We start from the raw sequence: 15,179 nt of genomic DNA, 5'->3' as shown, positions 1-15,179 counted from the left end.
GCACATGAACTCGTTAAAAGAAAACGAAAATGAACAAAAAGAAGATATGCTTGCACGATTAAGTCAAACAGAAACAACAGAAATATTAGAATTGATAAAAAATAGGAGGACTTGCAGAAAAGTTTGTAATATTAATCCTTTCGTTCGAAGCTTTTCATGAGATAGCATAAAATATTAGTATTTACCGTTTCAAATCCCAGAAGAAATTGCGTTGAAAATTGTTGATGCTGGGCGCCTTGCTGTATCAGCAAGGAATCTTCAACCATGTGTTTTTTATCTTATTCAAAACAGAAATTTAAACATTGAAATGGGAATGAAAATTGAAAAAATAGCACTTGAGCAACTTCCAACATGTTTTGATGGTATAGACACAGCAGGAGCTTTGGAAAGAATTTTTTATGGAGCCCCAACAGTGATCCATATTTTTGTGAGGACTGATGGGTATTTCACAAAATTTGTGGATGCTGGCATTGCGTTTGAAAATATGTTATTAGCAGCTGAATCGTTTGGACTAAGTACTTGCCCATGTGCATTGACAAAACTGGTTTAATTTTATTCGTTTTATTAATAATTCTCGTTATTTAAGATTTTCTTTTCCAAAACGACAGTTTGGCAATGAAATTGTCAGAGAATATCTTTGTATACCGTCGAATCTTGATCTTGGTTTCATTTTATACAAAATTATTATTATTTCTTGATATGTCATATATTCATTAGTTATGTCTTTATCTATTGGACATCCTTCTCCTGATTTTAAGAAAGTTTCAATGCCAAGAAGAATGGACAACATAATTATTATTAAAGAGGGAGAAGATCCCAGGAAGAAGGGAGAAATTAAAGAAATAGATAACTAATAAAGCTTGTTGATTTTTTTTTGAAAATTCTGTTGTTTTATTGTTTTATAAACATATTAAGTTTTGGAAGAATTACAATTCTTTTAGTTAATTTTTAGATGTCTTTCTTTCAAATTATGTTTATAAATTTATTTTTTGATACAGAAATTATTGTTCATAATAATTTGAAAGCTTACAAAGACGTGACGATGTTGTGTTTCGAATGGATGAAAATATTCTTTTTGGACGAGGGCATAAGTGTTGATTACTAATAAATTAAATTTGTTTTATTTGCTAATTGTGATATTATTTTTTTTAAATTAACTAATTAAAATTAGTATATTTTGTTTATGTTTATTTATTTTTTTTTTTTTTATTTTATTTTATTTTATTTTTATTTTTTTTTTTTTTTTTTTTTTTTTTTTTTTTTTTATAAAGTAATAGAATATTGCACTGAAAACATTTTCACAAATGAATGTATGTGATTATTTTGGAAACATAAAATATTTCAAAAAGTGTATATTTTTTTCATTCTTTATCATGAGAAAACTTATTGAAACAAATAAGTTCGATTTGTTGAAATTTTTATTTCAAAAAAATTTCGAAATATTAGACTTTATTCAAATTGAAAAGACAATTTTTCTTTCGTCATATTTTTCCACATAAACTTTTGAAATTCTTTGAATTGTTCAAATATTTTTCTTTATTATTTCACAAAAAAAAAACATTCAAATAATGAAATGGGACGATATTTTTCGCTATATGAATATTGTTCCACACAGTTCTTTCAAAGATTTTTCTTGATTTTTTATTTTTCTATATTCAAGATTGCACGATAATGTCTGAATTATAATTCTACGATTTCAGAAACAATATGGAACAAATCATTGATTTTTTCACAACTGAAAGAATTCTGTCCCAAATGAAATACGAAAATTTTAAAAAGATTTTAATGATTTCTTTTTAATAATTTTTGAATAATAACCAAAATGAATAAAGAGAAACAAATTATAAATAAAGCTTCTATTTTTTCAATTAAAAAAAGTTTAGAAATATTTGTGTTATCCTTTTTCAAAGTTACTTAAAAAAATTACTTTTTTTTTGTTCATAGAGATTGGAAATTTTATCATAAATGCTTGCAACTTATCTTTTAAATGTTTCTTAAAAACAAATGAGTAATTTTTCTGAAAGATTTCTTGTGTTTATTTTTATGAAAAGCTGCAAAATATATTTCTGAAATCATTTTTATTGAAAAATTATACACAGTGGATACAGCTTATGTGATCAAAAAACATGAATAAAATGGGTTCATTTTTTGGAATACATGTGAGGTCATAAAACTTTCTGTTATTGTAACAATGATTCTGATTTGCATACATGAAAATCCAATTTATTTCGAAATCTGAAAAAGTTTGAAAAGTTACGAGAGATTCAAAAAAATAAATGCATTGTGCAAAAAATTCTTGAAAGTTTGTATTTTCCATCAATAAAACAGAAAATTGAAATTTTGATCAAATTTCTGGTTCTGCTCATGTAATCTCACTGAAATGAAAATAAGTGCTCGATAATGCTTTTATTTCCATTTTTGTGAGATTACTTGAGCAAGAACAGAAATTTGATCAAAATGTCAAATTTGTAGTTGTTTTGTTATTTCATCAAAAGTGATTAATCAAAATTCTTTTGATAAATTGATTCAAAAAAAAAAAAAAAAAAAAAAAAAAAAAAAAAAATAAACATTCAATATGTGATGATCTGTATCATGGTCAAATTTAACAGATTGATCACAATGAATTCATGAGAATCTGACATATTCTTATGAATCTGGAAATTAAACATTTGGGAGTTTTTATAAGAAAATTTCTCATTTTAATTTATTTTTATTAATGAAAATCATTTTTTATTTCATCATGAGAATTTTTTTATTCATTCGTTTGTCTCTCAAATTGAGTTGAAAAATTATCAGGAAAGATTGAAATCTTTGCATTCGCATAAAAAAATTCAAGTTCATTTTTGCAGGTCCCAATAATTATAATCATTCATAAATGATAAAACATAATAACATTATAATGCATTACCGCTTATTATTCACAACAGCAACGTTCAGAATGGAGAAATTCAATGTTTCATGTTCCAGAGAACACTAGGAATGCCAATGTCAAATCGTTAGAGGGAAAAGAAAAAATCAACATTTCATCCCACGAGAGTTAAAAATATTTAAATTAACCATTCAAAATCAAAATGAATAACACACTTATAATTTTTTGTGAAAAAATAAATCAGAGGGTTATTTCAAATTTCTGAATCACACACACATACACCAAAAATTATTCAAGATCGAAAAAGTTTTAAACAACATCGAAATTTATTATTCGAAATCGGAAAACTTTCATTCGAAATCGAAAATGTTAAATTCTAAATCGAAAAAGAAGATTATTTGTTCAAAATTTCAATTTAAGTCAAAACCAAAATATTTTCATTAACACAAATGTTGATAATAACAAATGTTTTATTATTGGAAATGATTTTCTTATGTTTTTAACTACTGTTTTCTATGATAAAGACTGATATCAGTCGATTCTTTTCTCATTTTGAAGATTGAAAATGTTTTATTTTATCAGTTTCCAATGCAATAAATGAAATTCCAAACATTACGTTTTCAAAAATGAAAAAAATTTCTGTCTTTTTGCACAAAAAACAAGATCATGAACTATCCTATCACTTTTATTTTTTGCTCAAATTCCTTATAATCACCCGAATAATTGAAAAGAGTTTTACAATAATTCAGTTTTATCCTATTTCCACTATTTCACACTTTCAAACACCAAAAAACGCCAAAAAATATTTTTCTAATTGAAATTGACAAATTTCTCAAATAAAACTTCGAAATAAAAGAAACTGACATGAGCATGAATTTTTAAATTTTTTTCAAATTTTTTGATGATAAAGAATTTTCGATGTTGAATTAAACTTTTTCGATGTTGAATAATTATTGGTGTATTTTCCTCGAAAAAAAAAAAAAAAAAAAAAAAAATTAAAAAAAAAATAAAAATAAAAAAAAAAAGATTTCATTATTAAAGAAATATTTATTTCTCCCTTCGCATTCTGGATTTTCAATAGCAACTTTTTTTTGAAATTTGTCAATTATTCCACAAATTTAAAAAAGGATAATATTTTTTTTTTTTGTTTTATTCGAGCTTGCACTTTTCCAAATTATGGAAATTGTGTATGTTTTTTGTTTCATCCAAAAAATTCAGTTTCCCCATAATAAAATAGAATCTTTCATTCAGAGTTAATTTCCAAAATCTTTGCCATTAAAGCGGAAGTGAGTGCTGCTTTACGAGAAAATGGAGTTACCATCAAAAATCGCATAAATGGACGTTGTTTCGATGAACCAAATCGAGTGGAAAGATATCTTTTACCAATTTTATAAATTATTTCGTTTTCTTCGTTATCATCTTTATTGGCAAATTCAAAACTGGGATGCAATTGACCATAAATCGTGGAAAAAACATTTTCAAATCGAGCAAAGCCTTAAAACTCAAAATTTGCATTTTTTTGCTGAAAAGGATTTTGGTGTCAGCAACAATTTGAACATTCAGTGCGATAATACACACAAAAAATCAAACGTCTCTCACACTCAGGAAAAGGAAAATAGTACATTTACTTCGGGTTATGCGCTCAAAAGAAAGAAAAGTGCAAACTTAAATGAGGAAAATGGAAAATGTCTGTGATTCAATTGAAGGATGCGGAATCACCCATATCGTTCCATTTGAAAGCCTATTTGTATTTTCAACAAAAGGGCAGTGGACTTCGTGAAATGCTCATTATTCTTTTGAATTCCTCTGAAAGCCTCATCCATCAAAGCTTCAAGACTCAGAATCTTGAATTTCATCCGTTTTCTGCGCTTATGCATCCAGATGCACACTTGGGATTACCTTTTGCCAGCATTCTTTTTATTCTATTTTATCACAGGCTTTCAGTTTTATTGATTCGTGCCATCTTCATTGGATTTATCACTGACATTATTCATTTTCATCAGAAAACAACCATTTTTTTTAAACAAATTACCATTTTCCTTTGGTGGCTGAGAAATCAAAGTTTGCTTTTAATTACAATTTTTCAATTTCTTATTTTCTGTTTTGGTGAATGCAAATGGCTTTCTTCTAATTCATTTTCCATTGATAAGTTCTTTTTCAGAAGAAAAGTCAAATTTCGCCTCACAGCCGTTCGCTAAGAAGGCTTGCTGCAAAGTTGGACAGAAGAATGGCATTGAATGGAATGCCTCCAAAAAAAATTGTGAATGATGCAAAAGAGAAAAAACGAGACAAATGAAGACATTGGAAAATGGTTTATGATTTGAATGGAAAAGCGAAAGGAAAAGCAAAGCAAAGAAATCTTTGATCTGATTGAAAGAATTTTGGGCAAAGGGAGCTGTTTGACGAATGAGGAAAAAAGCATAAAGGCAGATTGGACTCCAAGAAGATCAAAGAAATTAACGAAAGAAATGGACTTAAAAAGGAATAAAACAATAAAAAAGAATATCAGAAAAATAAGAAAGGATTGGCCAAGCAAAAGGCAACAGCAAAGTTGAATTTCCGTTCAATTGCAACATTGGTGAAAGCTTTTAGAACACTGAACAAAGAATATCATTTGCAAGAAATTGTTTGCTTGAAGTGCTTGTGAGGTTTGCATTGAACTTCATTTTGAGTAATTATTCAAATATTTATTCAATATTCTGTTTCCTCGCATTTAATTCATTATTGCCTTCTCTTTTTCATGATGGTATATTTTATCTTCCCAAGAAATAGAATAAATGACAATAGCATTTGATATTTTCGTTGTGCATTCTTGCAGGCTCGTGCTGATGTATTGAAGAGATTCAATTTCTTGGACTGCTTTTTCTGCTTTTGGCGAGTTTCCTCTCACATTTTCATTTCTTCAGCCTTCAGTTTGAACATCGATTTTCAGCAGCTTCCCTGCAGTTGAGATGTGGAAGATTCAGCAAGAAAAATGCTCTGAACGCCTCCATCAAAATAATTCAAGGAAAATGCGCCAATTTATCAAGATAAAGAGATAAAAAAATGATTTTTGCAGGAATGAGCGGATGCTGTTTATTTCGAAAGAGGAAGAGAAGGAAGGAGCAGAACATGCAGGCATTGAGTCAAAAATGTTGAAGAATGAAGAAATTGCAATCAAATGATGAAGAGAATGCTTGTGAAGAAGATGAACAAATTGTTGATGAAGAAAGGAAAAAGGAAAAAGAAAACAGTGAAACAGAAAAAGAAAAGAAGAAGAAAAATACTGAGTCAAACAAGAAAATGTCTCTTGAAAGTTGAAAAATAAATGGAAAGGAATTTTGAAGGAAAGTGATTTCAGAAGATCATTTTTTCAAATTGGAGTGGAAGATGCACAATTTTCTCAATCATCATCTTCTTCGAACGATCAACAATGCCTTTTTACAGCTTCTGGTATCTTTTGCAAAATCGAAGCGCATCTCCATTTTCAACTCACATTTCCCCTGTTCATTTGTTTCAACGCTCATTATCTCTCCTTTTGCTGGAGAGTTTGCTTCTTATGATGGAATTCAATTCCTCCATGTTTTTTCCAGCATTTGTTTGCAAAATCTATTCAATATCATTTCGATTTGGGATCATTTCTCATCCTTTCAAAATACATTTCATGTGGATTAAAAGAGTATGCAATGGAAATATTTTTCTTTTCTTTTCTTTTTATCTTTCATATATTCACTCTTTTTTATTTTTGGATTCTTCATATATTTTTTCTTCATAAAGATAACATTTTATCCTTTTTGCCTTTTTTGAAGAGAGAAGCAACAAAATCTGATGTTGAAGCAAGAAAGGGAGAAAAGACATCTCAATTGCAGTTATGGGCATGATCAGAATTATTCAAGATTTTGAAGAGCGCTTTCTTAGCCATGAAAGCATCAAATTATCTGTTTGCTATGCTTCTGCCTTTTATTACCAAAATGGCAACATGTGGAGGTATGACGGATAATTTCTGTCCAAAAGAGAATGAGGAAGCAAGGGAAACATCAAAATTACTTCTTTTTATTCCCCCAAATTCTTTGCAGATGCTGCACAATAACGACAATCCACCAGGGGATATGGAGAAAAATGATGGGAGAGAGAGTCAACGCTGCGGGAGTTCAACTCGAATTGATGTGAGCATGCACATTATGAATTCCACTTTTTCAGTGTGGAATGTTGAGATCTATTCAAGAGAGAAAAGTTCAGTGTTTTTCATCTACGAATCTTCTGTGTCTTTGAGCTGCTGCTCGATGAAATATTCAGCAAAAAGATGCATTCCTCCATTCGCGCAAACTGGTGGTTGCTTGTGTTGTGAGAACATTTCACTCACAACATCTGCTGCTGAAAATGGAATTCCTTCATTGATAGCTTCCCATCCAACTGAAGCGTTTTTAACACACGAAACATCAAACAGAGTGAGCATATCGAATTCTGCTTTTTCGTCTGTGCAACTGCTATCTTCTCCGTTTCTTTCTTCATCAGGAAAGGAAAATGTGAATTTGGCAAGATCTTCATTTTGCAACATGTCGATCGCTTCAGCACAAACAATCAGAATTCCTTCTTCTATTTCAGAGAGTTTGAATTCGATTTCAGGATGCTCGTTCTGTGAAGTTTGCGATGTGTTTTATGGAGGTGTTATTCAATCAATAAACACTGAAGGCACAACATTATGCTCATCCAACAACACATATCAACGATGCATCAGAAATGCAAATGCAAATGCATACTATTCAGGAGAATCAGGGCACCAAGTTCTGACCCAATCAGAAACATTTGAAGACGACACATTTGATGGTTGCTTATCTCCAGAGGTTGGAGGAGCAATTCTTGCATCAAAATTGCCAATTACACTAACCGTTCGAAGGAGTGAATTTATTTCGTATGCTTTTTACATAATTCCACAAACGATAAAGATTTATAATTTCATTTTATTGTTTTTCCCATTTCTTTATATTCATTCTGTTTTTCTTCCTCATTTTATTTGTTTATAAACAACTATCAACATGTATTCGTGAAGTTGCACAGCTCCTCATATTGGTGCTGTATATGCAGAAGCTGCTTGTGGAGTGACTGTCCAAGATTCTAATTTTTCTTGTTGCTATTCAACGTCAGATGGGGTTGGTGCTCTTCAATGTCATAATTTTTCAGAGGGTTTTATATTGATTACAGGATGCCTTTTTGATAATTGCAACTCTAGCGACCATTATGCAGGTGCTATAAGGTTGGTGACGATTTTTGGAAGAGACGGAAAGAAAGTTGATCCATTCTTGGTCGATAAATGCACATTTTTTAAGAACAAAGCAGGATCTGACGCAGGAGCCTTATTTGTTCATGGCGAAATTGATACTTCGTTTCTGTTGAAAGAATCTGCATTTCAGGGGAATACAGCCGGATTAGGAGGTGGAGCATTTCAAATACATCAGTATATAAACATGCAAATTGGCAAACATTTTATTTTTATGAAGCATTGCGTTTTTGATGGAAACACTGCAGGAAATGGAAATGGACATGATGTTTATGTTATTTATCCAAATTTGATTGACTGTCCATTTGAATTATCGTACTCGACCACAAAAAAACAAAGAGTTTGGTTCAATAGCAGTCAAACATATTATGATTCCTGGTTAGGGAAGGGGTTGCTGAAGCGTTATGTTTCCAGCACCGGAAGTGATGCTGAGTTGCTTTGTGGGAAATCGGAAGACAAACCCTGCAAAACTATCGAAAGAGCTGTGAGGAATTCAGGATATGCCACGGTTCAAGGAGTGAAGCTGTTAGCTTCCATGTTTGTTCCGCTTGCTTCGATTGAGTGTAGAGAAAAGCACATTGAAGTTTCTGGAGAAAGCCATTTTAACTCAATTGTTCGAACACAATCGTTGGAAGCCTCTTCAGTTTTATTCAGCGTGTCGAGTGGGAGTTTGATGATAACAGCAATTCAAATCCAACATGATTCAACAGCACATCCATCTCCACGACTTTTTGTGGTGAGCTCTTCCGCAGGAGTGCTTTCTTTGTCTGATGTTCTCATTTTATCCCCAGCACCTGAATCAAGAGGGAGTGAAATAGATTCATCACCATTTGTGTTGAATATGAATTGCATTTCACTGAGAAATGTGGAGATTCGGAATATGGTTCTTTCAGTGCCAATCTTCAGTGAAGTTGAATTATCTTCAACAATTTCACAGAGAATAGTGAATGTGACCTTTGAGAATATCACAAGAACCACTGGAAGTGGGTCTATTTTCTCCAGTTCATTGGATTCTGGGTGCTCTTTTAGCTTATCAAACACAACGCTGAAAAGCTGCTCTTGTGCAAATGGCGATGGTGGAGGGATGCATATTTCGATGCAAACAGGAAGCGAATTGCGAATTGGAGACAATTCAAATGTCATGTTTGAGTCATGTTCATCGCCTGCTGATGAATCAAAGAAAGGAAAAGGAGGGGCAATGTATCTGACTTGCCTGAGCAACGAATGCAGCTTCAGGATTGAACTTTGTGTCTTTGATGGATGTGATGCCTGGAAGGGAAAGAATGTGTTTGTGGAAGCACAGGATTTATCAGCTGTGATCAACAGCACTTCAATTGAATTTCATCCCCAAATTGGGATTAATGCGACAGATTTCAGTGAGTTGAGCGGAATTGAAAGAGATAATCCTGAGATGATCATTCCACTCGCCTTGTTTCTGCGAACTTTTCAATCACCTGTATTTGTGAGTGGGAAAGCAAATGGAAATGATTTCAGGCTGTGCGGTTTTGCTGATTATCCGTGCAATACAATTGAAAAAGCTGCTGAGTATCGGTTTCCCAACTCGAAACGAATTGTGAGGCTTGCGGGTATATTTGGATTTGAGGAGGAAATAACTTTGAGCGAGCAGTCATATGAGATAGATTCGAGTGACAAAGCTATTGGATTGCGAGTGGAGACAACAGGAACAAAAACGCAAGAAGCACTGGTGATGAACAGTATTTCATCAACATTCACCGAGATATTGTTTGAATTGGGAGGATCTATTGGGGATCGATCATCATTTGTTCATTCTTCAGGAGGGACATTGAGATTTGAGGATTGCAGGATAAAGATGGGAGGCAGAGTAGATTCTGCGAATTATGCGTTTGTGAGTGCAAGTGGAGGGAAAGTGGAGATAGTTGGGATGAATTGTGGGGGGAATGTGGGGAATGTGAGATTTGGAGGGTGTGTGATTGTTGTGAATGGAAGTTGTGAATGCCTGATAGATGAGGTGATTATGAATCAAACAAACACAGATGGAGCAAAAGGGTTGATTGAGATTGCAACAAGTGGATCAGCTGCGATTCAGAACTGCTCCATTGCAAATTGTGATTTTTCAAGTTGTGGAGCAATTCAGGTTGAGAAATGCTCATCGATCACATTGAAGAACACCTCATTTGAGAACATCACGAGAGGAGCAGGAGACGGTGGATGTGTTTGTGTTGATTCAAATGAAGATGGAAGCAAAGATACAATGAGAATTGAGAATTGCACATTCCTTGAATGTGAGGTGAGTGAGAATGGAAAAGGAGGGGGAGGACTGTCAGTTTCATTGGAGAATCCGTCCGAACTGTATGTGTCATCAACAAGATTTGAAAAGTGTTGCGCGCCATCGGCAAATGGATCAAATGGGAAGGGAGGTGGGATTTTTCTTTCTCTGACTGAAGCAGGTGCAAAATTTGAATTTATTGATGCTCTTGTATTTGATGGAAATGATGCAGAATATGGGAAGAACATATTCATTTCAACAAATGATTTAAATACAACTGTCACAAATGAGTCATTCAACTTCGATTATTCATCAATGAAAAATGACAAAACTCTGTTTGTAGGAAGTGATAACAATCATCAAGAAAAGGATTTATTCATGTTTTTGATTCCATACAGCTCAACTGAGATATTTATCTCATTGGGCGGATTTGATGTTGCAAGATGTGGAAGTGAAGAAGAACCATGCTTCACGATGTGGAAAGGGATAAAAAACATGAACGATGGAGAAGGAAAGAAAACAATTCAGATTGAAGGATCAACCATCGTTCAAGATTCATTCGACATGTCCAATTATCAGATCAAAAAGGCTTCTTCAATGGGAGAAGAAGGAACAAAAGCAATATTGAATTTTGAAAAGGCAATTGGAAATCTACTGGAATATTTCATGGAAAATGATGAACATCTTGAATTGACAAATATCCAACTGCAACTGACATCTGGATTTGGCAATTCAGCCAAAACAATTATTTCAAACAAAAGAGGAGAATTGGTGATAACTGAATGTTCATTCCATTCAGATGCAGAAGTGAACAATGGATTTGATTGTGTATTTGTAGATGTGATTGGAGGTAATGTGGAAGTGAATGATTTGTCGATGGAATCATGCAATGTTGGAAACAGTATTTTTGTTATTAACAACGCTGGAGTTTCTTGCAATTTGATGAATGTTCGAGTGGAATCGTTGAATGAAACCGAAGGATGTCTTCTTCTGATCAAAGGACCAGAATCAACAACAACAACAAAGATAAATGAAGTGGACGAGAAAATGAATCTCAATATTGATAATTCATCATTTTCAGGAGTGAAGAGAAGTGACAATGGAGCAAGCATTTTGGAGTTGAAGAGTGGCAAAAAGATTTGTTTGATTGTGAATTCGAGCAACATCACAGAAGATAAAGCAGAATCAAGTGAAAAAGGAGGGGCAACATTCTTTACATTGGGTGCATCTGGATCAATGAAGATTATTGAATCAACTGTCAGTCATTGCAGCTGCATTGATGGGAAAGGAGGAGGAGTTTATCTGGCAACAAAGGAAAGAGGGTTTCTTGATTTCACATTTGTGGGGATAATATTCTCCGCAAATACAGCAAAAGTGGGGAATGATATTTTTGTTGAATGCTTCAATATATCATCGCAGATTAATGAAAGTCAATTTCAATTTGATCTTCGAGAGAATCATTATTCACGAATTAATGCCATATATGGAATTGATAGTTGTGAACACAAAGAAGATATAAATCTGATTGGATTTGTAACTATTCATCAGAGCGATACGATTATTGTGAGCAGTGTGAATGGATTGAATGATAAACAGTGTGGAACCAAAACTCTTCCATGTGCTTCAATTGATCATGGCCTGATACATTTGACCTCAGATATTCTGAGTCTGATATTTGTTGTTGAAAAGAGTGTGATTGAAAGAGAATTTGATCTGAAAGAAATGAGTTTGAGTTCAAAGAGCAGAGATTTGTGTGAAGTTGAAGTGGAAACAGAGATTGAAAAAACAAGAGAAGCATTAGTAACAACAGCAGGAACAGTCTCGTTGGTGAGAGTGAACTTTGCGTTTGATTCGAATTTCATTTCTCAACATGAATCATTTGTATCACCAGAAGGAGGAATTCTTGAGATAATAAATTGCTCATTTGACTCAAAACAATCGGCTGGAGAAGGAAACACAAGATTAGCAAATATTCGATTTCACACAATAAAAATGACAAAAGGAGAATTACAACTTGATGGATGCACAATATCAAATCTCATTCTTCAAAAATCTTCAATATATCTTTCATCATCACTTCCATCAGTGATTTATTTGTTTGAGATCAGCAATTCAACAGTTTCTCATTCGCTTGTTGAAATAAATGAATGTGGGCGATTGGAACTTATCAATATTAATACAGAAAATATCACAGTTGAAGGAAATGAAAAATCATTGATATCTTGCTTGTCAATGAAAAAGACAATTCAATTGGCAAATTGCACACTAGGTGGAGTCAGTTCAAAGACCACAAAATGGAAATTGATGAAATTGGAGGATTGTTTGGATGTGAAAATGGACAGTTGCATTTTCGATGGGAGTTCAAAGGAAAGAAATGAGAAATATTTGAACGAGGAAGAAGAGATGTGCAGATGGTCTGGATCTGTCGTGGATGTTGTGAAGAGTTCTGTGATGATGAAAGTTTCAACAATCACAAATTCACCAGAAGGTGGAATAACAATGAGAGGTGGAAATGTGATAATTGAGAAAGGAGAGTTCATTGACAACAATCCATCAATTGAAGGATATCCATCACTGAGAAGAAATATCATCTGTTCAGATTCTGGAACATTGAATGTGATGAGTTTGAAAGGAGGAGATGGAGTTTTGCCGAACACATCTCTTTGGATGTTGAATGAAGGGTGCAGTTTTGAAGGGATTGTTTCTGAGAGAGATTCATCATTCTTCATTCCTGCGTTGGAGAGTGTGGAAGCAAAAGAAGAGACAGATAGAATGAAATTGATATTCAAAGGGATGCTTCTTGTTCCGTGCAACTTGTCATTCTCAGTTGTGAAGAGGAAAGGAGAAGAGAAAGAGTTTGAAAAACATGAATTTGATTCAAATAGATTCTTATCGGAAAGAGAAGTTGAAGGAAGTGTGGCAAAAGATCTCATCAGCAGTTGTGGAGATGAAATCGAGGTGAGCGTTTGTATTATATTTGGGAATGCAAAATCTCCCTCATCAACAAAATCATTCATTCTGAAAAATGCAAGCAAGTTTCAGTCAAAAGATGAAGAAGATATCAACATAAAAGACGAAGATGAAAGAAAAAGAGAAATAAATGAAAGTGACAGAGGGAGCAGCACCGAAAAAAAGAGCGGTATTGAATGGAGTTTATTTGCCTTTGTTGGATGCATTGTTGTTCTTATGATTTTTGTCATTTTGTTTGTTGTGGTGGTTGTGTTTCTGCAAAAGAAACTGAAAGAATCAGAAAAGAAAGTTGAGAAAGAGAGAATGGAAAATGAGGAGATAATGGGGAAGATAGAGAGGAGAAGAAGGGAAAATAATGGAGGGAGCTTTGAGATGAGTGAGATGCCATCCACACTGCTGGAAGGGATGACAAGCCAAATTCCACTTCTCATTGACAACGATGAAGAAGATCTTCCAGAGCCTCCATCAATGAGCAATGATGAAATTCTGAATGAAAATGATCTTCCAGATTTGGAACCTCCATTGCAATTTTCCGAGAATGCTTCTGTTTCTGGAGCTTCACAATCACATTCACTCAATGTGATATCAGCAAAGAAGCCATTTCGAGAGAAAGAGAAAAAGAACATCAAAACATTGCATTCGGTCATTCATTCAGTTCAAGGTGATTTCACGCTGGGAACAAGAGCGATGGATGTTGTTGATGGGAAAGAAGTGGTTTTGGCAGTTGCAGCGCTGTTTGAGCATTTGATTTCAGTTGGATACGAAAGAATGGAAATGATGGGGAAACAGCTGTGTCCATATGCAATCTTTGTTGAAGAAGGAAACGTAAATGAAATCTATGTTTTGACAGAGGAATTGGAGGATGAAAAGGAGAAGGAAGAAATGAAGCGATGGAAGGCACCTGAAGCTGAAGATGATGGAATAGAAAAAGCAGTTGTTTTCACACTTGGACTGATTCTCCATGAAATGACCTCAGGAGAAGAGCCACTGAGTGAATTTGATGCAGAAGAAGCGCAGGAGATGATGAGGAATGGAGTGCGACCGCTGACAGAAGGAATCGAAGGAGAAGAATTGGTTGAGCTGATGGAGAAGATGTGGGCAGACGAGCCTAACGAAAGATTAACATTGGCACAGGTGAAAGAATCATTGAGAGAATTGATGGAAAACAATGTGTAGCCACAATGAGCAAAGGAAAATCGATACATTCTAATCTGGATTGCACGTTTACATATCACTTCAAATTCATAATATTTGACATTCATCTTTTGAATCAAAACAAACAACTTTTCAAATTTTTATTCAATACTTCTCCTTGACTTCAATTCACAAGCATCACTTCATTTTATTTATCCTCCTTATGTAGCCATTCATTATCTATTCTTATTTTTCTTCTTCTTTTTCTTTTATTTCTCTTCATTTTTTCAGCGTAAAATTTAAAGATTTGCAATTGAAGTATTTCTACTTCAAACATGAGTGAGGATTTATTTTCTGTTATTTTTTCGTTTTTATTTTATTTAGTTTTGTTTTTTTCAGAACAGAAATGAAGTGATGATTGGAAAGATGAATTATTTTAACAAAATGGAGAATTCTTTTGTTTAGAAGAAAGAAGAAAATTTGAAAAAATGATCATCATTAATAGAATATGGGGCGTAATTTTTTCTTTTATGAAAAAAACCGTATTTTGTTCCAAACTTTTTCTGCTCTCTTATCAAAAAAAAAAAAAAAAAAAAAAAAAAAAAAAAAACATTCCTATGTGTGGTAATGAAGAAAATATTTAAAGTTTTGAAAAAAAAACATTATTAATAATTGAGTGTAAGAAATATATAACCTAAAAA

At 33.1% G+C, this 15,179-nt stretch overlaps 2 protein-coding genes across 2 annotated transcripts; both read left to right on the top strand.

Annotated features, from left to right (window-relative positions):
- Positions 1-4: 4 nt before the first annotated feature.
- On the top strand, positions 5-854 carry MONOS_2782 (putative Nitroreductase family; the record flags this gene model as incomplete). The annotated part of the gene is made up of 4 exons (XM_067872731.1): positions 5-121; positions 179-544; positions 609-663; positions 718-854. 4 exons carry the CDS (start codon positions 5-7, stop codon positions 852-854), a joined length of 675 nt encoding a protein of 224 aa, XP_067730473.1.
- Positions 855-6,768: 5,914 nt separating this feature from the next.
- Positions 6,769-15,079, top strand: MONOS_2783 (uncharacterized protein; the record flags this gene model as incomplete). Its single annotated transcript, XM_067872732.1, has 2 exons — positions 6,769-7,760; positions 7,899-15,079. The coding sequence occupies 2 exons, from the start codon at positions 6,769-6,771 to the stop codon at positions 14,518-14,520; spliced, it is 7,614 nt and encodes a 2,537-aa protein (XP_067730472.1). The 3' UTR covers positions 14,521-15,079.
- Positions 15,080-15,179: the final 100 nt, after the last annotated feature.

Source organism: Monocercomonoides exilis (genome assembly GCF_001643675.1).
Source record: "Monocercomonoides exilis strain PA203 chromosome Unknown scaffold14-1859848, whole genome shotgun sequence".
Classification (NCBI taxonomy): Eukaryota; Preaxostyla; order Oxymonadida; family Polymastigidae; genus Monocercomonoides; species Monocercomonoides exilis.
Note: the sequence above shows the minus strand (reverse complement) of the source record. Positions and strands in the feature narration are given on the sequence as shown.